Consider the following 22,955-nt stretch of genomic DNA (forward strand, 5'->3'; position numbering starts at 1 on the left):
ACTGATTTGGCAGGGGTTTGAATCAACAGTGATAGGATTTAAGATAGGACGGATGATTAAATAAAACTAAGATAAGGTGCGTCAGATTGTCAGGAAGCTTGGTCAGATGATAGCACAAAATTGTAGCCAGGAGGATGAGTATCAGTGCACTAGGGATTCATAAACAAAGAGCAGCAAGTACAGTTCTAAAAGTATTCGATCGCAATGCACACTGAAGGTGGATGATTTTGTTGCGGATTTACAGATTGTCAGGTATGATTTTGTGATTATAAATGAATCAGGTCCTAAGTACAGTTGCAGCTGGGATCCAAATTACCAAGTTTTATAGAGATAGGAAGGTACGGAAAAGTGACTGGTGTGGCTTTGATGGTGAAGAATGACAGCAATTCCGTAGAATGTTGTGACATAGGATCAGAAAATGTTGAATCATTGTGAGTTGAGTTAAAAACAAACTGCAAGAGTAATAGACCCTTATGGATGTTATATGCAGCCTCTACAAGACTAGATGGGATATTATCCATTATTAAAAAGAGGGAAATAGAAAAGGCGTGACAAAATGGCAATGTATTGATAAAAACGGGAGATTTTAACATGCAGGCCCATTTAAAACTATAGGAAGATAATGGATCTCAAGAGAGTGAGTTTGTTGTATGATATTGCGCAGTTTTATTTTCTAGGAGTCTGTCATTGGGCATGCTAGGGGATCAGGCCATATTTGATTGGGTGCTTATTTAACGAACCGGAGGCGGTTAGGGTCTAAAGTTAAAAGGACCATAAGGAAGCCGTGATCACAATTTGATTCAGTTCAAATTGAATTTCATAGGGAGAACATAAAATCTGATATAGCGGTATTTCGGTGAAGTAAAGAAAATTACTTTGCTATCAGAGAGGACTTGGCCAAATAAATTGGAAGAAAATTCTGGGAGGGAGAACGGCAGTGCAGAAATGGCATGAGTTCCTGGGAAAATGAGCAAGGTTGTATTTCAAAATCAAATAAATACTGTGATGGCAAAACAGTTAAAGGAAGGCTGACCATCAAAGGAAAAAGTAAGTTACAAGCTCAAGTGGGAGTATAAAACGAAACAAAAAAATATATATATAGCAGGAAAATGGAGCAAGGGAAGCTTTTCAAAAACATTCAGAGATCAACCAGTAGATTCATAAGGGGAAAACTGATGAAATGAAATTAATATAGCAAACAATAGCACAGTGGATAATAAAAGATTTTACAAGTATTCCAAATAATAACAGGGAGATGGGTGTGGATATAGTGCCGCTTAGAAATAATCACGGCAAAATAATATCGGAACAAAAGGAGATGGAAAATAAACTAAATGAGCATGTCATAGAAACATAGAAAACCTGCAGCGCAATACAGGCTCTTCGTCTCAGAAAGCTGTGCCGACCATATCCCTACTTTAGAAATGATTCGGCTTACCTATAGCCCTCCATTTTACTAAGCTCCATGTGCCTATCTAATTGTCTCTTAAAAGTTCCAATCGTTTCCGATTCCACCACCGTTGCCAGCCGCCCATTCCATGCCTTCTCTACTCTGAGTAAAATACTTACCCGTGAAATTCCCTCTGTACCTACTCCCCAGCACCTTAAACTACAGGCCATCATATCAGCCCTGGGAAAAAAAAACACCTCACATTATCCACACGATCAATGTCTCTCATCAGCTTATACAACTCTATCAGGTCACGTCTCATTCTCCGTCGCTCCAAGGAGAAAAGGCCGAGTTCAATCAACTTGTTCTCATAAGACATGCACCACAGTCCAGGCAACAACCTGTTAAATCTCCTCTGCACCCTGTCTATGGTTTACACATCCTTCCAGTAGTAAGGCGACCAGAGCTGACCACAGTACTCCAAGTGGATACTGACGAGAGTCTATACGACAGCAACATTACCTCTCGGCTCTTAAATTCAGTTCCAAGATTGGTGAAGGCCAATAGATCCTACGCCATTTTAACCACAGAATCAACCTGCGCAGCTACTTTGAGCGTCCTATGTACTCGGACTCCAAGATCCCTCTGACACTCCACACTAGCAAGAGTCTTACAATTAATACTATATTCTGTCACTATATTTGACCTACGAAAATGATCCACTTCACACTTATTTGGGTTGAACTGCATCTGCTACTTTTCAGCTATGTTTTGCATCCTATTAATGTCCCTCTGCAACCTCTGATAGCCCTCCACATTATCCACAACACATCGAACCTGTCTGTCATCAGCAAACGTACTACACATTCATCCACTTCCTCATCGAGGTCATTTATATATATTTTTTTAAATCACAGAAAGAAGGAGTCCTGGTGCCACATGGAGACAGGAGGCTGGACCCAAGAGCAGGACGCAGGCACTGAAGTACCAGGGGCAGAACTGGAATAACTAAATAGTATAATCAGATGGGGACACCAGGGCGTCCGAAAGAGAAGGGACGTTTTAGCTAATCCTGGGGTTCAGAGAGAGTTCGTGGCCAGGCGGGGCCGCGGACTCCGTGGCGAAGCTGGGTCTGGGAGTTCGTGGCGAAGCTGGGTCTTGGAGCCCCTGGCAAGGCAAAAGAGCCCGCTGGGCAGCCGCCTAACTCCTGTAGAGGGACGCCTCACAAGCGGGAACACGGAGGCCCTGGAAAGTCGCAGGACACTGGAAATTACACACTGGAATTGAGGAGATTGAGAGGGGATCTGATTGAAACGTTTAAGATAATTAAAGGATTTGATAGGATTGAGGCAGGAAATTTGTTCCAGATGTTGGGAAAGTCCAGTACCAGAGGGCATGGATTGAGAATAAGAGGTCAGTTATTTAAAACAGAGTTGAGGAAGATCTTCTTTTCCCAGAGAGTTATGGAGGTATGGAATGCACTGCCTCGGAAGATGTTGGAGGCCAATTCTCTGGATGCTTTCAAGAAAGAGCTAGATAGATATCTGATGGATAGGGGAATCAAGGGATATGGGGACAAGGCAGGGACTGGGTATTGATAGTGAATGATCAGCCATGATCTCAGAATGGCGGTGCAGACTCGAGGGGCCGAATGGTCTACTTCTGCACCTATTGTCTATTGTCTATTGACACCTGGGATGGTAGCGGAAACAACCCATCAGAGTTGAGGGGTAGGAAGGACAGAATCCCCCGGCCGGGCAACGGCAGTCCGGTCTGCTACCCGACGGAGGCAAGGTATCGTAGAGGAATTTGGCTGACTCACAGAACTTGAGGATGAAGCCGTGTCCCGTCAAGCCGGGACGACCGGAACGAACAGAGCGGATTGGACGAAGCACCTCGGAGCATGGCAAACCAGCTCGTACAAGACAACCGGCAAAAAGGACAAAACAGGTTCAGAGCAGGGCGACCCACCAACTAGTCTCGGCCACAGCGTCCTTATATCCACGTGCTAGCTAGGCAACAGGTGCATCTTATTAAGCCAAGATGATCCTATTTCGCTTAAGCGTGACAGAAGGGACGGCTTCAAGGCCCGGAGTCCGGAGTCAGCGGACCGGATCAAGACCCGGAATGCGGGCTACGGACCAGACCATAACACCTAGAACAGATCACTGAGGCACCTCACTGGTAACCGACCTCCATACAGAATATGAACCGTCTATAACCACTATTTGCCTTCTGCGGCAGGCCAGTCCTGGATCCAAAAAGCAATATCCCCTTGGATCTGATGCCTCCTTATTTCTTAGTAAGCCGTGAATGGTGTACCTAATCGAATGGATTGCAGAAATAAATGCACACTACATCTACTGCTCTTCCTCAATCAAAGTGTTTAGACACATCCTCAAAAAATTCAATCCAGCTCGTAAGGCACGAGCTGCCCTTGGGAAAGCGATGCTGACTACTCCGAATCATATTAAACATCTCCAAGTACTCATAAATACTGCCTCTCAGGATCGTCTCATCAATTAACCAAATACTGAATTGCGACTCACTAGCCGGTAATTTCCATGGCTATCTCTACTCCCTTTTTTGAATAAGGGAACATCAAGAACCGTTCAATAATCCGAAACATCTCCTGTCCACATTGATGATGGCAAACATCATAGCCAGAGGCACAGCAATCCACTAGCTCGCCTCCCACAATAGCCTGCGGTACATATCATCCGGTCGGCGACTTATCGAACTTGATGCTTTCCAAAAGCTCTAGCACATCCTCTTTCTTAATATTTGCATGCTCAAGCTTTTCAGTATCCTGAAAGTCATCATTACTATCACCAAGATCATTTTCCATAGTGAATACTGAAGCAAAATATTCATGATTTCCTCCAGTTCATACTGTTTCCAAGTGTCACACTCAATTGGTCCTAGATTTTTACGTCTTATCCTCTTCCTTTCACATACTTCTAGAATGTATTGTTTTTTATTCTTAATCCTGCCCGCCAATGCCTTCTCATGGCCCCCTCTGGCTCTGCTAATTCCCTTCTTAATCTGCTTCCTAGTAACATTATAATCTTCTAGATCTCTGAAATTGGCGAGCTCTCTGAAACTTCTGTAAGCATTTGTTTTCTCTTGACTAGATTTATTACAACCTTTGTACAACAGGTTTCCTGTAACCTACCATAACTTCCCTGTCTCATTGGAACATACCTGTACAGAACTTCACACAAATATGTCCTGAATAGTTGCCACATATCTTCCGTAAGATTCCCTGGAACATTTGTTTCCAATTTAAGCTTCCAATTTCCTGCCTGATAGTCTCATAATTCCCCTTACTCCAATTAAACGCTTTACAGACTGGCCTGTTCCTAACTTTCTCCATTGTTATTGTGTAGGAGACAGAATTATGATCGCTATCTCCAAAAGGCTCTCCCACTTGAGAGATCTGACACCTGCACAGATTCATTTCCCAAATACCCAATAAAGTACAGCTTCTCCTCGTGTAGGCTTATCTACATACTGTGCGAAGAAACCTTCCTGAACACACCTAACAAACTGCACCCCATTTAAACCCCTTGCTCTTGGGAGATGCCAAACGATATTTGGGAAATTAAAATCTCCGATCACTACAACACTGTTATTCTTGCACATTTACATGATTTGTTTCCCTCCATGCTCCTAGATATCCCTATTACCATTGGGCGGCGTATAAAAAACAAAAAAAACCTAGTAATGTTATTAAACACTTCCGTTTCCTAACCTCCACTCACGGAGACTTCGTAGACAATTACTCCCTGGCGTCCATCTTTTCTGCAGCCGTGACACTAACTCTGATCAATAGTGCCACGCCCCCAGCTGTTTGGCCTCCCTCCTTGTCCTTTCTGAAACATTTAATACCCGCACTTGAGGTAACCATTCCTGTCCCTTAGCCTTCAAAGTCTCTGTAATTGCCTCCATATCATATCTCCAAGTACTGATCCACGCTCTAAGCTCATTGGCTTTGTTCACAACACTCCTTCCTTTAAAATAGAGACATTTCAAATCTTCGGTCTGAGAGCGTTGCTTCTCTATCACCTGCCGATCCTCCCTCTCGCACTGTCTACAAGCATCTCTATTTGTGCGGCAACCTCCAATTCCCCAGTCTCTTCACTTCGGTTCCTATTCCTCACAATTATAATTTAAATTAACCCCAGTATCCTGAGCAAAACTTCCCGCCATGATATTGGTCCCCTGGGATTCAAGGGCAACCCTCCTTTTTGTAGGGTTCACACCTGCCCCAAAAGAGTTACAGAAATCTGAATCCCTGCCCCCTGTTCCAATCCCTCAGTCACATATTTATCCTCCAGCTGATACTATTCCTACTCTCATTCTTCACTGAGGAAGGCACTAGTTGTGTACCAACTGTTCAGTGGTATGAGAGAAGAGATGTAAGCTTAGTTGCCAGTACAAGGTAGAACATGCATATGTCACCGGAAGAAGATGAATTATCCTAGTGTACTGAAAGTAGTACTGGTAAATATTGTGCTCTCATTACTAATGATCTATCAAAAATGTTTGGATTCCGGCTTGGTGACAGAGGTCTGGAAATTTGAAAGCGTCACTCCGCTCTTCAAGAAAGGATGAAGGTAGCAGAAAGGAAAACAAAGGCCAGTTAACTTGACATTACTGGATGGAAAGATGCTGGATTAAATTGTGAAGGATGAGGTTATGAATTACTTGGGATACGCGACAAGATAGAACCAAGACAGCAGAATGTTTGGACAGATTAGGAGATTAGTGATGAAAGTGGCAAATGAAATTCAATATTAGAAATGCATGCAGAGTCTACACAAGTACTGGCGAGTTTTCAGCTTGAGTATTGTAAAAAGTTTTGGGGTCCACATTTGAGAAAAGATCTGCTGACATTAAAGAATGTTCATAAGAGGATGATTCCTGAAATAATAATGTTATATTACGAGGAACGTTTGTTGTGGCGGTGATGGTACACGTTCGAATTAAGAAATATGAGGGGGAATCTCCCTGACACCTTTCACATTTTGAAAGCCGAGACAGAATTGATGTGGAAAGGATGTATCACACTGTGTGGGAGTGAAGGACAAATCGGCAGAGCCATAGGATAAAGGGTTGTCATTTAAAACAGAAATGCGAAAAAACAAATCTTTGGCCAGAGAATGGTAAACTTGTTGAGCTTGTTCCTGCAGACAGCTGTGGAATCCAGGTCTTTGGCCATAATTAACGCACTAATTGACAATTCCCTGATTGGTCCGGCGAAATGCAGGGTAGTGGGTGCGAGTTCGGGGTGAAAAAATGATCACCCATTATCAAAAGGGAGAGCAGATTCGATAGGCTAAAAGACTTAATTCGGCTAGTATGCCTTACGGTCCTCTGGTGCTAAAATGTCTGAATTATTGTCCTGTATCTAGGTCTGTCATTGCGTCTTTTCGCTGGCAGAAATAGCTGCGAAGGCCGATTGGAGGTGCGGTTCAACAACACCTGGGGCACGGTGTGCGATGACTCCTGGGATCTGGCCGATGCCCAAGTAGTCTGCAGACAGCTGGGCTGTGGTCTTGCTCGTTGGGCTCCAGACATACCTGCAATTACCCAGGGAGACGGTGATATTTGGCTGGATGAAGTAAAATGTTCGGGAAATGAATCTTCTTTGTCTAGCTGTCATTCCTCCACTCCCGGCCATCACGATTGTGATCACAAGGAAGATGTCATCGTTGCTTGTTCTGGTATGCACTACCGTACATATTGCTTATTATTTCCAAATTGAATTTGTGTTATAGACCAGAAACGAAATAAATGATTTTGCAATAAATATTTTTATACTAATATGTCCACAGATTCCAGAGTGACTACCAATAACAGTAGTATCCCAGGTATGTACGATTAATGACATTTTAACGGTTATAATTCGAATCTCTGATGTAGATACTGATACATGTTTATAGTAATAAAGCAAATGATAAAAATATGATAAATGTTTTACAAATTATCTGTCATACTAATTCCGTGAAAAATCGGGATCTCCAGGCAGATTTCTCTGTGGTATTACAGTACTAATAATCTTCAAAAACTGCTGGCATCGTACGATTAACGAAAGTTCAAATTAAGTTTGTTTTTTTAAAGGAAATATTCTTTACTTTCACAATTCTGAGTTTGATTTCCTTGCTGATATTCACAGGAAATAGAAATTGTACATGGAACCAATGAAGACTTTATCCACACGTACGCTCGTGCAACCAAAGCGAGAAAGACAAGGAAGCTTAAATGCGGAAAAATGCAAAATAAATTACCTGACACACGAATCAGAAAATAAATGAACAAATAAATCAATACATAGACAGATAGATAGAAAAAATAAATTGATAGATAGATAGATAGATAGATAGATAGATAGATAGATAGATAGATAGATAGATAGATAGATAGATAGATAGATAGATAGATAGATAGATAGATAGATAGATAGATAGATAGATAGATAGATAGATAGATAGATAGATAGATAAAAATTTAAACGTGTAAAACATAAAATTATAATTGGATAAATTCACCAATATATGAATGAATACAAAATACATATGCGCATTTTGAGAGCATCAGTTATAGAGTCCTTAAAAAATGAGTTTCTGTATTGGAGCCACAGTTCTGGTTTGGGGTTAATAAAGTTATTCATCCTTGTTTGGTGGCTTGATGTTTGACGTGTAATAAATTTCCCGAACCTTCTGGTTTTGGACTTAATGGTTGTGTGCCTCAGTTTTGATGGCAATAGCGAGAGCAGTACACGGCCAGGATGGCGTGGGTCCTTGAAGAAGGGCACAGATTTCCTGCTCTTTAGGGATCAATCATAATTTTGATCATTGAAATCAACATAACATTTGTGATTTGGAGAAGAAGTCTCGTAATATTACAAATGTGTCCAGCAGACCAGCAATATTTACTTAAATTTTCCCTTCTACTTCCTGTGTTCTCATCTGTTTACAAATTAACCGAAAGCTTTCTGTCGGCCGAGACTGCAAATGCATCATCTGCATGAATTCAGTTTTGCAGCTGCTAGTAGCATACAAGAAGTCATTGATATTAAATGGCATGTTTCTGACAATTTCAGGGTTTGATTGCATTCCGTTTGGGTTGCTATTAAATTGAAGCATTCCATATCAAAACCGCTGAGCGGTGGTCAGATGCAGACAGTGAAACATACAATGGCAAAAATCATAGTATATTTTAATCCTGGAGTTCTTTTCTTCACACTAATCCCAAATCACACCGGTATTCCTCCTCCATCCCACCCCACAACCCCATCTACTCGCCCTAAACCACCCCCGTTCCAAATCCAGAATATAACGGATATTAGGAATTTGTTTCGGCTGGTTTATACTGTTGCGATATTATGTGACTTGGAGTCAACGACAGTTATTTTCTTAAGAACACTTAATATCAAAGGGTATACTTAGCTGATCCTCTTTTCAAAGGCATAGGAAGATAACCGAGAAAACTCAACACAGTTCCTGAAATTAAACCTATAATTCCAGTTATTAAAACAAGCTGAAAATATGTTACCTTTCCGTCTACAACGCGTGTTTTTAATTTTCGCATTGATATTTATTTAAAGGATTTGGAAACGGGACCCCCTCCATTATGGCTATTGTCTGCATAACCCTTGGGATCATCGTCATCGCTGAGTTCTTCGTTCTTTTAACGGTAGTACGGAGAGGGTCAACAAGAAGCGGTAAGTATCAAAATTTACTTGGAATTACTACTCCAAACGATTTGATTTGCTGCACTTTTCGAAGCTCAGTTTTGTGTGTATACATGTAAACTTAAGTAATGCTTTACCTCGTATGTTGCGATGTCGACCTGAATTCAGTAAGATACTTTGAATGGCTAATTATATTCTCCATCAACGCACAACGTTACATGACAAATTTTCGTACGGAGCAGAACGCAAAATTTGCAGCTACAGTGCATAAAAAGAATTCACCACCGCCTCCCCTGCCTCCCCCCCACTCGGACGTTTTCATGTTTTATTCTATTTGAACATTACCTTACAATGCATTTAGTTTGGCTTTGTTGATAGGTGAAAAGTCAAATTTCGCATCTGAGTGAACTCAGATCTCTAAAAAGCGATCTAAATTAATTATAAATATAAACACAAAATAATTGCTTGCATAAGTTCTCACACGTTTCAACTCAGTATCTAACAGTTGCACCTTTGGCAGCAACTACAGTTTTGAACTGTCTGGTTACGTCTCTATCAGCATTAAACATACGGACACTGCAGATTTCCCCATTCTTTAGAAAACTACTCAAACTCTACTATATTACATGGACTTCGTTTGAGAACAGCCCTTTTCAAGTCCAGCCACAAAGCCCCAAGTAGATTGAGGTCTGAACTCTAACCACACCATTCTAGAACATTGTTGGTTTAAGGCATTCATCTGTAGCTTTGGCTTTATGCCTTGGGTTATTGGCTTATTGGAATACACATGTTTTCCCAAGTCACAGTGTTATTGCAGACTGCATTGGGTTTCCCTGCAAGATACCCTCTGTAATCCGCTACATTCATTTAACTCTCTACCTTCACGAGACTTCGGGGTCTCCGAACTTTAGAACTGTACTATCTGAATTTATAATTTCGCGCATGGATAACGGCAAACACTAGCCGAGATTTCATGTAAGTTTTTTTTTAACCGATCGCTTTCTCTTTGCACTCTCCGATAAAATTCGGAATGGTGAAGCATAAGGGTAACAAATTTGTATACGCTGTCTCTCCATGTCATCCACTGAGGATTTAGCTCCTCTGGAGTTGCCACTGGTACTTTGGTAAACTTTCTTACTAATCCACTTCTTGCTCATTCACTCCGTTTTTGAGGACGGCCTAGAGATATTTACAGCTGCGCCATGTTATTTCTATTTCTTGAAGATTGAAATAACTGTACTCTGGGATATTGTGAGACCTGGAAATCTTCTAGAAAACATCTCCTCAATTGTGCAATTCAATAACCTTTTATTTATGTTGCTCAGAGAGTTATTTTGTATTCATGCTGTAGCTTTTGCCTGCATACGTACTCACCAGCAGTTGAAACTTCCAAATGTATGTGTATATTTACTGCAGTCAATTCAAACAACTTGACTGCATGCAACTTTCCAAAAGCAGATCTCCATTTAGTTACGTTTGTGACTTCTAAGAACAATTGGTTGTATCAGTTATGACTTGGTGAGTCATACTCAAGGGGAAGGGCGTAAGAGTTTTATATTATATGTTATATGTTATTATTGTGGATTATTTTGATGAGATGTATTCTTTTCTTTCTGCGAAAGAGAAAGTTTCGGCTACTCAGTGACAAGAAGTCAAATTTAATCCAATTCATTTCAATTTTGTAGAAGAATAACAAATTAGCATATCCACTGTGTGGGACCGTAACTATATATTGGCACTATAGTTTGGGAAGAGCTGTTTTAATATTAATCTTAGTTTTAACTCATAATTCATTGAATGTCTGTTGCTTCTTATATTCTAGGTTCTGCTACAGTAACTCAAACATTCTGATTTGATAACACCTATCATATTAAGTCGAGGGATTATCCCAGATTTCTTCATCTTTGAATAATTACTTTCTGTTTCTTTATAATTATTCAACCAAATGAAGCTTTTCTATTCTGTGTTTGAAGGTGACAAACCAGCGGGATTTTCATCCTGTCGTTATCTACCATCATAATTGATGGCAGCAGCGCCTATTTCGTTATGGTAGTCAGCTTCCCATCAATTCAACTGAGTTATGTATTCATGACGGAAAGAAAACTGGGATTATATTCAACTTAATGCAAACTATATTTGATCGTTACAATGCGATAACAACTCGGTCGTGTTTGCAGCAGGGCAATTCAGCAACCATGTTCAGCAACTCATCGCCTTGATTATCATCCCTTTTTACTTTCTAATGTAATCACAATCGCTTAAATGTTTAATTTAAATTTACTGGATTAAGATGTTAATATCAGCTCTCTCTTCAGCAGATCCACTAGTGGGTGGCAGTGACTCACCTTTTGGCTTTTATCAAGCTATTTATGAAGAGATTGAAAACATTTCAGAGGGGAAGAGCTTCACTAAAGCACAAGATTCAGGTGTGTTTGTTGCATTTGCAATCCACTTTTGTTGCCGATTGATATTGTCCCCGTCAATGCAATACTGCTATAAAATCAAGACAAATGAAATAGTAGATATTTCCAAACTGAAATCAAAGCAAACCAAATAGGAATGCAGCCAATACTCTGAAGATATTCTGTGGATGCTGGAAATCTTGAGCAAGACAAGCAAACTGCTGAGGGAACAAAGCAGGTTAGGTGGCAATTATGGATATGAATATTCATTCGATTTTTCGCATCCAAACCCTCTCACTGGAACGCAAAGAACCAGGCAGAAGCCAAGGCAGCATTTGGAGACTTGCAAATGGAAGGCAAGTAGAGGGGAAGGAAGCTTTGTGGCAGAACAGAATGATGTAAGTGGCTGAGTGGCGATATGTGAATGAGAAGGAAGGCAGAAAATGATGCACTACTGTAGTTCCATAGTAAAACAATGTTTTGTTTTAATTATCTTCTGTCAAAGCTTGAAGATTTAGAGACTCCGATATGTTTGAAATTGTTGTACATTGAGAACGATGCAGATATACAGACAACACCTCTTCTAATGGGAATGGAAATATCACAGTCGTTACAATCGCCATTTGCCTCATAAAATGCAGACATTCTCTTTTCTCATTTAATCACAACTTTTCTCTGCAATTGCAAGCACTCTTCACTCTCAACTATTCTGCGGTTCCAAAGAAACTAGAATATAGAATTCACCGAGCATTACTGAAAGTTGCACTCATTTCCATGATGGTGTACCAATCTTCTATCGACTCCAAAGTCGATCTAAAATTGTACTCCAACACAGCCGTGAATTTGTCTATCATTAATGTGACTGCCGAAAAGATTGTTAAATATCCCTAACGTATTTGCCATTGTTATCCTTGAAATGGTAGTTTCCACAGCCAGCTCTCTCTCAAGGGAAAGAAGTTACATCTGACAGCCCCGCCTCCTACTCTGTGACATGTTCCTCTCATGTCATTAAAATTATTCCACATTGAAATAGTTTTTACCCACAGGGAAAATAATCTGCATATCTCTATGTCATAACCTATAGTCCAGGCAGCAGCCTCAAAAATCTCTTCTGGATCCTATCAAAGTGTCAACATCCTTCATTTCATAGGATGACCAGAAATAAATGCAATATTCAGAGTGTGCTCTACCAGGTAAATACACTTTTTAAAATCCACATTTTTATTCAGCCCGCAAATGCAAACGAAACGCTCTTCCACAATTCCCAACTATATTCCCGTTGCATTTCTTGAACAAAAGATCTAGGCATGCAAAGTTAAGTCTTAACACCATATGACCATAAGATATCTGTGCAACAGTAGGACGTACGCAACTCGAGTCTGCTTCGTCATTCAATCCTGGGCGGATCCATTTTTTCCATCATCCCCACTATACTGCTTTCACCCCATACCGTTTGGGGCTCTGGCAAATCAATTTGCAAATTTACAGTTTACAGTTGGCAAATCCAACTGTACTTGATTCTGAAGGAAATAGCTTGAGAGATTGCAGAATGATGGTAGGATGGTGAAGAAAGCAATTGGTACGCTGACCTTTATAAATCAGAGCTTTGAGTATAGGAGTTGGGATGTAATGTTAAAAATGTACAAAGCATTGGTCAGGCCAAATTTGGAGTATTGTATTTAGTTCTGGTCACCGAATTATAGGAACTATGTCAACAAAATAGAGAGAGGACAAAGGGGATTTACTAGAATGCTACCTGGGTTTTAGAACCTAAGTTACAGAGAAACGTTGAACCAGTTAGGATTTATTTTTGGAGCGCAGAAGGTTGAGGGTGGATTTGATAGAGGTATTTAAAATTATTTTGAGGGATAGATAACGTTGACCTGGATAGGTTTTTGACCTGGATGAATGCCAACAGCGCATTCGGATTCGTCACAACTGACTCAACTGGACGTTAACCTTCAGGGTGTCCTGCACAAGGACTCCCAAGCACTTTTTCATCTCTGAATTTTGAATTCTATCGCCATCTGTATAATAGTTTGCTCGTTCATTTCTTCCACAAAAGTGCATGACCATACACTTTCCAACATTGTATTTCATTGGCCCATTATTCTAAGCTGCCTAAGTCATTCTGCAGATTCTCTGTTACCTCAACACAACCCAGCTTCTCCTCCTATCTTTGTAACATCAGCAAATTTAGCCACAAATCCACCAATACCATAGTGCAGATCATTGACATACATAGTAAAAAGTACCCGTCCCTACAAGGACACTTTGGGAACTCCTCTTCTAACCAGCACTCAACCAGAATAAGATCCCTTTGTGCACACTGTCTGTTTTCTGCCTATCAGCCGATGTTCCAACCTCGCTAGAAACCTCCTTGTAATTCCATGGTTCCTTATTTTGTTCAGTGGCATCATGTTGGGCACGTTGTCAAAAGCCTTTTGTTAATCCAAGTACAGCACGTCTACTGCATTTCTTTTGGCTGCCCTGCTTGTAATATCTTCAAAGAATTGTAGCAGGCTTGTTAGGCAGGACACGAGGAAATCCGCAGATGCTGAAATCAAGCAGCACACACAAAATGCAAGTGGAACGTAGCAGTCCAGGCAGCATATATAGGAAGAAGCACTGCCAACGTTTCCCGCCGAGACCCTTCGTCAGGGATAACTGAAAGGAAAGATGGAAAGAGATATGAAAGTAGGAGGGGGAGAGGAAAATGCGAAATGGTAGAAGACCGGCGGTTGCAGATGGATGCAGAGCAGGAGAAGGGAAAGGATCGTAGGACGGTAGGTCCAGGGATAACGAGCGGGGGAGGGGAGCACCAGAGTCAGATGGAGAACAGCAGAGTTATAGGCAGAAAGAGAGAAAAAATGGAAGGGAGAGAATGACCTAAATACATCAGGGATGGGTTACGAAGGGGAGGGGGGACTATCGGAAGTTAGAGTCCAGTCTAACTTGATGCCCAACATGATGCCACTGAACAAAATAAGGAACCATGGAAATACAAGGAGGTTTCTAGCTAGGTTGCAACATTGGCTGATAGGCAGAAAACAGGCAGTGTGCAAAAAGGGATCTTATTCTGGCTGAGTGATGGTTAGAAGAGGAGTTCCCCAAGTGTCTTTGTAGGGATGGCTACTTTTTACTATGTATGTCAATGATTTGCACGATGGTATTGGTGGATTTGTGGCTAAATTTGCTGATGGTACAAAGATAGGAGGAGGAGCTGGGTTGTGTTGAGGAAACAGAGAATCTGCCAAATGACTTAGGCAGCTTAGAATAATGGGCAAATGAAATACATTGTTGGAAAGTGTTTTGTGGAAGAAGTGAACGAGCAAACTATTATACAGATGGCGATAGAATTCAAAATCCAGAGTTGCAAAAGTGCTTGGCAGTCCTTGTGCAAGACACCCTGAAGGTTAACGTCCAGGTTGAGTCGTTTGTGACGAATCCGAATGCGCTGTTGGCAGTCATGCCTAGAGGTTTGGAATATAAGAGCAGGGATATGACGTTGAGGCTCTATATGACATTTCGAGACCATACTTGGAATATTATGTGCAGTTTTGCGATCCTTATTTTAGAAACGATAGGCTGACATTGGAGGGTGTTGCGGAAAATTCACCAGCATGATACCAGAAATGAATTGGGTATCATATAAAGAACGTCGGGCAGCTCTCGTGCTGTAATCCCTGGAGTTCAGGGGATTCAGCGCTGACCTCACAGAAGCATTCCATATGCTAAAAGGCCGAAACTGATCAGATATGGCAACGTTATTTTACATGGTAGAGAATTCTAGGAATTCACGACTGACGGACGTCCTTTTAGAACTGAGATGCAAATAATTTACTTTAGTCAGAGGTTGGTAGATCTGTGGAATTTGTTGCCACTAGTAACATTTTAAATTTCCTAGTATTCCGAAACAATGCCAGATTCTACCGATTCTTGAAAGGTCATCAAAAATGCCTCTGCAATCTCTCTAGATACTTCATTCAGAATTCGAATGTGCATTCCATCAAGTCAATGAGATTGAAAGCCATATAACCATATAACAATTACAGCACCGTAACAGGCCATCTCGGCCCTTCCAGTCCGTGCCGAAAGTTTGCTCTCATCTAGTCCCACTGACCAGCACACAGCCCATAACCCTCCATTCATTTCCTGTTCATATACCTATCCAATATTATTTAAATGGCAATATCGAATCTGCCTCTACCACCTCTACTATAAGGTTGTTCCATACAGCTACCACTTTCTGAGCAAAGAAGGTCCCCCTCGTGTTAGCCGTAAACATTAGCCCCCTACCTCTCAGATCATGTCCTCCTGTCTGAATCACCCCTAATCTCATGGGGAAAAAACCTATCCAGGTCAACGTTATCTATCCCTCAAAATAATTTTAAATACCTCTATCAAATCCACCCTCAACATTTGCGCTCCAAAAATAAAGTCCTAACTTGTTCAACGTTTCTCTGTAACTTAGGTTCCAAAACCCAGGTAACATTCTAGTAAATCCCCTCTGGCCTCTCTGTATTTTGTTGACATAGTTCCTATAATTCAGTGACCAGAACGGTACACAATACTTCAAATTTGGCCTGACCAGTGCTTTGTACATTTTTAACATTATATCCCAACTCCTATACTCAACGCTCCGATTTATAAAGGCCAGCGTACCAAAAGCTTTCTTCACCATCCTACCCACATGAGATTCCACCTTTAGGGAACTATGCACCATTATTTCTGGATCCCTCTGTACTTCTGCATTTTTAAATGCAGTAGCATTTACAATGTATGTCATATTTTGATTATTCCTACCAAAATGTAGCAACTCACACTTATCAGCATTAAACTCCATCTGCCATCTTTCAGCTCACTCTTCTACCTGGCCTAAATCTCTCTGCAAGATTTAAAAACGTACTTCATCATCCTCAACGCCACCTAACTTAGTATCATCTGCATACTTACTAATCCAAATTACCACCTTAACAACCAGATCATTCATGTACATGACAAACAACATTGGACCCAGTACATATCTCTGAGGCACACCTCTAGTCACCGGACTACAACCTGAGAAACAGTTGTCCACCACAACTCACTGGCATCTCCCATCCAGCCACTATTGAATCCATTTTAGTAATCCAATATTAATACCTAATTGCTGAACCTTCCTAACTAACCTTGATGTGAAACTTTGTCAAAAGTCTTAATAAAGTTCATATAGATAACATCCACTGCTTTACTCTCGTTAACTTTCCTGGTAATCTGTTCAGAAAATTCAATAAGAATAGTCAAACATGACCTTAGACGTACAAGTCCATGCTGACTGTTCCTAATCAGACCCTGACTATCCAGATAATTATATACAACATCTCTAAGAATAATTTCCATTAATTTACCCACCACTGACGTCAAATTTACAGGCCTATAATTGCTACGATTAATCTTAGAACCCTTCTTAAACAATGAAACAGCACGAGTAATACGCCAATCCTCCGGCACCATCCCCATTTCTAATGACATTTGAAATATTTCTGGCAGTCTTCCTAGTATTTCTGCACTAACTTCCCTAAATGTCCTAGGAAATATCCTGTCTGGACCCGGAGACTTATCCAGATTAATATTCCTTAAAAGCGCTAGTATTTCCTCCGCTTTCATCATCATGGATTCCCTCCGTGTTTCCTTTAACTTACACAGTTCAATATCCTACTCCTCAGTGAATACCGAGGAAAATAAATTGCTCAAAATCTCCCCCATCGCTTTTGGCACCACACATAGCTGTCCACTCTGATTCTCTCAGAGACCAGTTTTATCCCTCACTATCATTTTGCCTTTAATATAACTGTAGAAACCCTTTGGATTTATTTTCACCTTAATTGTCAAAGCATTCTCGTATCTTCTTTTAGCTTTTCTTTTTTTGTAATTTATTTTTTTTTATTGAAGTTCATCATCAAACAATCATTTCCATAAGATGTATTTCAGACATTGTACATATATATCATATAACCATATATGTCACAAATCCCTTTATAATTTCTTTCTAGAGATTCGTTTTACATACGTTATATTCCTCGAGCACCTCATTTATTCCATCCTGCCTATATTTATTGTAGATATCTCTCTTTTTCCGAACCATGGTACAAATATCCCTTGAAAACCATGGTTCTCTCAAACTTTTAACCTTTACTTTCAACCTAACAGGAACAAAATGTTTCTGAACCCTCAAAATTTCAATTTTAAATTACCTCCATTTCTCTATAATATCCTTTCCATAAAACAAATTTTCCCGATACACTCCTTCTAAATCCTTTCGCAACTGCTGAAAGTTAGCCTTTCTCCAATCAAAAATCTCAACCCTGGGTCCAGTCCTATCCTTCGTCATAATTATACTGAAACTAATAGTATTGTGATCATTTGACCCGAAGTGCCGCCCAACACATATCTCCTTTATCTGGCCAATCTCATGCCCCTTCTCTAGTTGGTACCACTATGTATTGCTGAAAAAAAAACTATCCTGCACAAAATTTACAAAATCCAAAACCATTCAGCCCTTTTACTGTATGGACATCCCAGTCTATGTATGGAAATGTAAAATCTCCCACAATAACCACAATGTGGTTTACTACAAATATTATATATTACTACAATTACTACAAATATTACTATCTCATTACAAATTTTCTCCTCCAATTCACGCTCCTCAATAGTTGGTCTATAATTCATCCCTGTAAGTGCGACTACACCTTTCCCATTCCTCAGTTTCACCCAAATAGTCTCCCTAGACGAGCACTTTAATCTATCCTGCCAAAGCACCGCTGCAATATTTTCTCTGAGAAGCAATGGAACACCTCCCCCTCTTGCCCTTCCGATTCTATCACACCCGAAGCAACGAAATATGGGAATATTTAGTTGTCAATCACACCCCTCCTGCAACCATGTTTCACTTATAGCTACATCATATTTCCAGGTATCAATCCATGCTGTAAGCTCATTCACCTCTCTTACAAGCTTCCCATCATTAAAATAGATGCATTTAAGAAACTCTCCATCACTGACTCTCTGTTTTTTTTAATTAACGGTGCCACCTGCTTTACTATCTTCTTTTTCTTCCTTATCCCATACAGCTGTTCCTAAGCTCTGCTTCCCCTTCCCCCCCCCCACTTGTATCTAGTTTAATTCCGCTGGAGTCTCTCTTGCAAACCTTCCTGCAAGAATATTTGTTCCTCTCCAGTTCAGAGGTAAACCCTCCCACCGGAACAGGTCTCACCTTCCCTGGAAAGCTGCCCAACTATCTATAAATCACAGCAGTTCATTAACACTCAGACCATTGATCTTCCTGAGCACCATCTCAGTCGTAACTTTCAATGCACAGACTTCGTTTCCCTGACACACTTGAATGGTGGGTATATTGCAGAGGTCTTCCACTGTGAAGACTGATGCAAAATACGTATTTAGTGCCTCTGCCATCTTTGTATCCCTCATTACAATATCTTCATCGTCATTCTTTTATCTGTCCTCTATCTACTCGTAAATCTCTTTTAAGCCTTATATACTTAAAACATTTTAGTGTTTTCTTTGATATTAGTCGCCAGCTTCCTCTCATAATTCCTCTTCTCCTTCCGAATGACCTTCTTTTTTACCTTTTGCAAGTTTTTTAACATTTCCCCAAACTTCTATCTTCCCACAACTCTGGCTTCCTTGCATGCCTTCTCTTTTGTTTTTACATCGGCTCTGACTTCATTTCTCAGCCACGGTAGTGTCCTTCTTCCTTTTAAAAATGTCTTCGTCTTCTCAATATTTTTTTACCTGGCCATATGATGTTCTAAAACAACATAATTACTTAATTTATTGCTTGACTTATCGACTGAATACCAAGAAATATCGTGAAAAACTGTAGTGATACAAAAGCCTACCTATTCTTCTCCACCTCATACCCATCTCCTCTGCCCAGATCAATGGAAATAAGAGCAGTAAGATAACTGATTTGTCCCACACATATAGATTGCTTGATGTGCAGTTCACTGTGCCATATCTTCTCCTTGAGTGAGTCTATTGTTTTACTGAAATGTATTTAGCAATGATGACTCATGTAGTATATAAATCACTATCATTAGGATGATGATGGCTTGATAAATTCCTTTAGGGAAGAAAATCAAACAAACAGCTCCAACAGCTATCTTTTCCATTCCACTTTAGTCTCTGGATCCATTGATTACATCCATCAAGTGGGATATTACACTAGCGATATTCTTAATCCGGCGTGTCAGCCAGTGGAAGGTCCTGAAGAAAATTCTTCCAGTATTTGCGGTTGGTACCCATTCTTTTCCTCAATGTTTCCATCGTTAGTTTAAAGTTCAAAGTATCTTTTAACTCCTCGTACATATATGGTTGCATACACAGACCTGCGATTTGTTTACTTCCTGACATATATATTAAATACAGAAATGAATGTACAATCAATGAAACACAAGAAAGCAAGTAAGACACACAAAACTCGGAAAATCAGCCAGATTGATCGTAAGATATTAAACAAACAACCTTTTTGGCCGAGCCCTTCAAAAGGACTGATAAAAAATATGACATCCGATTAAGACGATGGGGGTTCTGGAGGAACATGCCTGAGTGGTAGGTGATAGGTGAAACTGGGAGTTGGGGCAGGATGACGTAATAGACTGCGAAGTCGATTGGTGAAAGAGATAAGGAGTGGAAGGTGGGTGAGGGAATTTGCTAGGACAGGACACACCGTAATCACAGGATACGATAGAATAACCAAAAGACATGCAGCTGAAGTGTCCCATCACAAAGAACGGCAGCTGCCTGAAAGAATTACAGTGAGCAACGAGTTGTCATCGCACTTGTTCTACTTGCTCCGCTTGTAAAGATAAGTACCACGAGAGCGAGGAGTAGTGAGGGATGCCTCGACAAGGTCGTCACGTTAAAAACGATCACTCTTTAATGCGGAGCATTTGGGGTAGGGAAGAAGAGTTGTCATTAGTGTCAGATGTTACATAAAATTAAGTGCCGGACGCGGCAGCACTGGAATAGGAGACGACAAGAGTAGGTTTGTACCTGGTGTGGCGGTGAGATGACAGAGTGAGCGCACACATGCGCTAGAAGCGGTTGAGGGCAGTGTTGGTAGTAGAGGAAGCCAAGCTTTTTTCTTTGAAGACGCAGGATATCTCAGTACTTCTGTATGAAAGCCCTCATCCTGAGAACAGATGTGGCAAGAGCTGAGGAAATGAGAGAAGGCGTAGCATTTTTACAAGCAACAGGGATGAAGGGCGTATTGTCCAGGTAGCCGTGAGAATCACTGGGTTCATCAAAGAGGGAATCAACAACCTACGGTTCCAGAAGGCGAACAATGTGCAAACATATTTCTATCTGTGATCATGGCCTGACAAGAAATAATGCTTGCCGGTCACGTCATGATGCGACAATGTAAATTCATGTTATCTTTTTCATGATTAGCGTTACGTTAATCCTGTGATCAAATTAAAATAGGTCTAACTTCTGCGGTCAAATCTTTCCTTGAATAAATTTATCATTCCCGCCCCCAACCTGACTTTGAATTGTAAGCCTTTATTTGATATGAGTTCGGAGGCTTCAAGAGTAACCCAGTTGTTCAGAGTCCCATTACTTTTGATGAGCCTAGCTTTGTCGAGTATATCGTTTGTATTTAGGTTTGTCCCTATATATCATTCCCGCCGGCTCCAATGGCATTCGTGGGCTCCGTGAACGTGACAAATTGTAGCGCTGGTGGTATCCTGATACCCAATGTCGTTGACTTTGCTCTGAACGCTCAGTCTCCTCAACACCCGCAACTACCAGAAATATATTCAGGAAACAATTGATCATATTGCTTGTTAATGCGTATCCGTTTCTTGTATGCTTAGAACACCGGTTCCAAAAATACGTCGTGTCTGGGAGGGCGTCCAATGAGTAGTCGCCAACTCCGAGAAGATCGAATACACATCAGATCACCTTTCGACAGCAAAGGGCGCATTCATCAAAAAGAAATGCATTAAAGCTGTAATTATTATTATTCCAAGGAGGACATTCATCGTTAAATAGTTTTATCTTTGTCCGTGCGAAACTGTCATTTTTCCTTTCAAATTGAATTATTCGTTTTTACACTCTCAGAATCGAGGCAGCAGATTCAGATGTGCCCTACATTCTCAGCTCTATTGTCAACGGACCACAATGACAAACTGAACTGCCACACATGCAGAGTTCCAAGTCTTTCTGCATTTGAATGCGTGGACGATATATCCTCATAATTTACATCATTAACATGAAGACAGTAGACAAGCTGTTCCTTCGTTTGTTTCCACTGTCTCTATCCCATCAACTGTGATGTGAGGTTTGCGTATTATCTTAAATTTCGAGACCAGTGTACTGTGTTCAAATATCAGCGGCACCGAATGGAACTAACATTATTGAGGAGCACATTTCCGTTTATTTGGGCTGATGTTAAATTTAATTTTATATTGATTTGCATTCTTTCATGATTACTGTAATATGTTTCAGAGAGACTAATATATTGCATTCTGTGATATTATACTAAACATGAAGTCTTCAATATATTATCATATTGCCCATAATAAACTACGAAACCGAAATTTATTAATACAGAATTAGTCTCAGCAATAATGATATTGGATTCCAGCCCATATTTTCCAACAAAAAAATTGTTTTGTCTATCAAGTAAAATTTACGAAAAGTGCACAACGACTTCTTCAAGTTAATGTATTGACTTATGAGAAATATATTGTAACACACTTCCCAGCATTTTCATTTAATCTGTGTGGGGGGGAAATCTGCATGTTTGTTTTATTTTCTTTGCTGTATTATCTTTGAAAATTATATGATGTGTTAAAACAGCATGTTGATTTTCTTCCTGTAATTGGCGAAATATCAGCTTTATTCCGCTTAGTAGTCGAGGAGGATAGTATACCTAGAATGCATATCACGTTGTACCTTTGAAAGTGATATCACGAATATAGTTTAATTGATTCATGCTTTATCTGAGTGTAATTTCGTTTTTTTTTTATACATTCGTAGATGCACAAAATATCTCTGGGCGTGGGTGCAGTGGGCAAGTGGACTGGAATGTTTAAACTGTGATGTGTTAACGCTTTTCTTTCCTTTGGTTAAAGGTATGGGATATTTCATACATGCATCATTCAAAATAATTATCAACAAAACAATAAATACTTTGGATGGAATTCTATGTCAAGGTGTTACTTTTTTTTTAAATCTGTGGCTAAAAAAAAAAACAAAAAAGATGCCCAAGCAGTTGTTGAAAATTTAAACAAGATATACCAAGCGGAAATTCGGGGCCGTGCTCCGATTCGGAATTTGACTGCCAGGAAGATGATAAGTTTTCATTATCAAATCTATAAATGCATTTTCATTCATGGGCCAAATGTTACGATTGCTCGTTACTTCGGAAAAGTGCTTGAATCAAAACATG

At 40.3% G+C, this 22,955-nt stretch overlaps 1 protein-coding gene across 1 annotated transcript in view; it reads left to right on the plus strand.

The window, feature by feature from the left end:
* The window catches only part of LOC132397405 (deleted in malignant brain tumors 1 protein-like), a 71,247-nt gene extending 49,307 nt beyond the window's left edge, over positions 1-21,940 (plus strand). The window contains exons 11-16 of the mRNA XM_059976177.1: positions 6,808-7,119; positions 7,231-7,266; positions 9,003-9,119; positions 11,408-11,515; positions 19,679-19,789; positions 21,376-21,940. Coding sequence (XP_059832160.1) covers positions 6,808-7,119; positions 7,231-7,266; positions 9,003-9,119; positions 11,408-11,515; positions 19,679-19,789; positions 21,376-21,425 — 734 coding nt within the window. The 3' untranslated portion in view covers positions 21,426-21,940. The remainder of the gene's footprint in view (positions 1-6,807; positions 7,120-7,230; positions 7,267-9,002; positions 9,120-11,407; positions 11,516-19,678; positions 19,790-21,375) is intronic.
* The last annotated feature ends 1,015 nt before the right edge of the window (positions 21,941-22,955 follow it).

The sequence above is a fragment of the Hypanus sabinus genome, chromosome 1, assembly GCF_030144855.1.
Source record: "Hypanus sabinus isolate sHypSab1 chromosome 1, sHypSab1.hap1, whole genome shotgun sequence".
Taxonomy (NCBI): domain Eukaryota; kingdom Metazoa; phylum Chordata; class Chondrichthyes; order Myliobatiformes; family Dasyatidae; genus Hypanus; species Hypanus sabinus.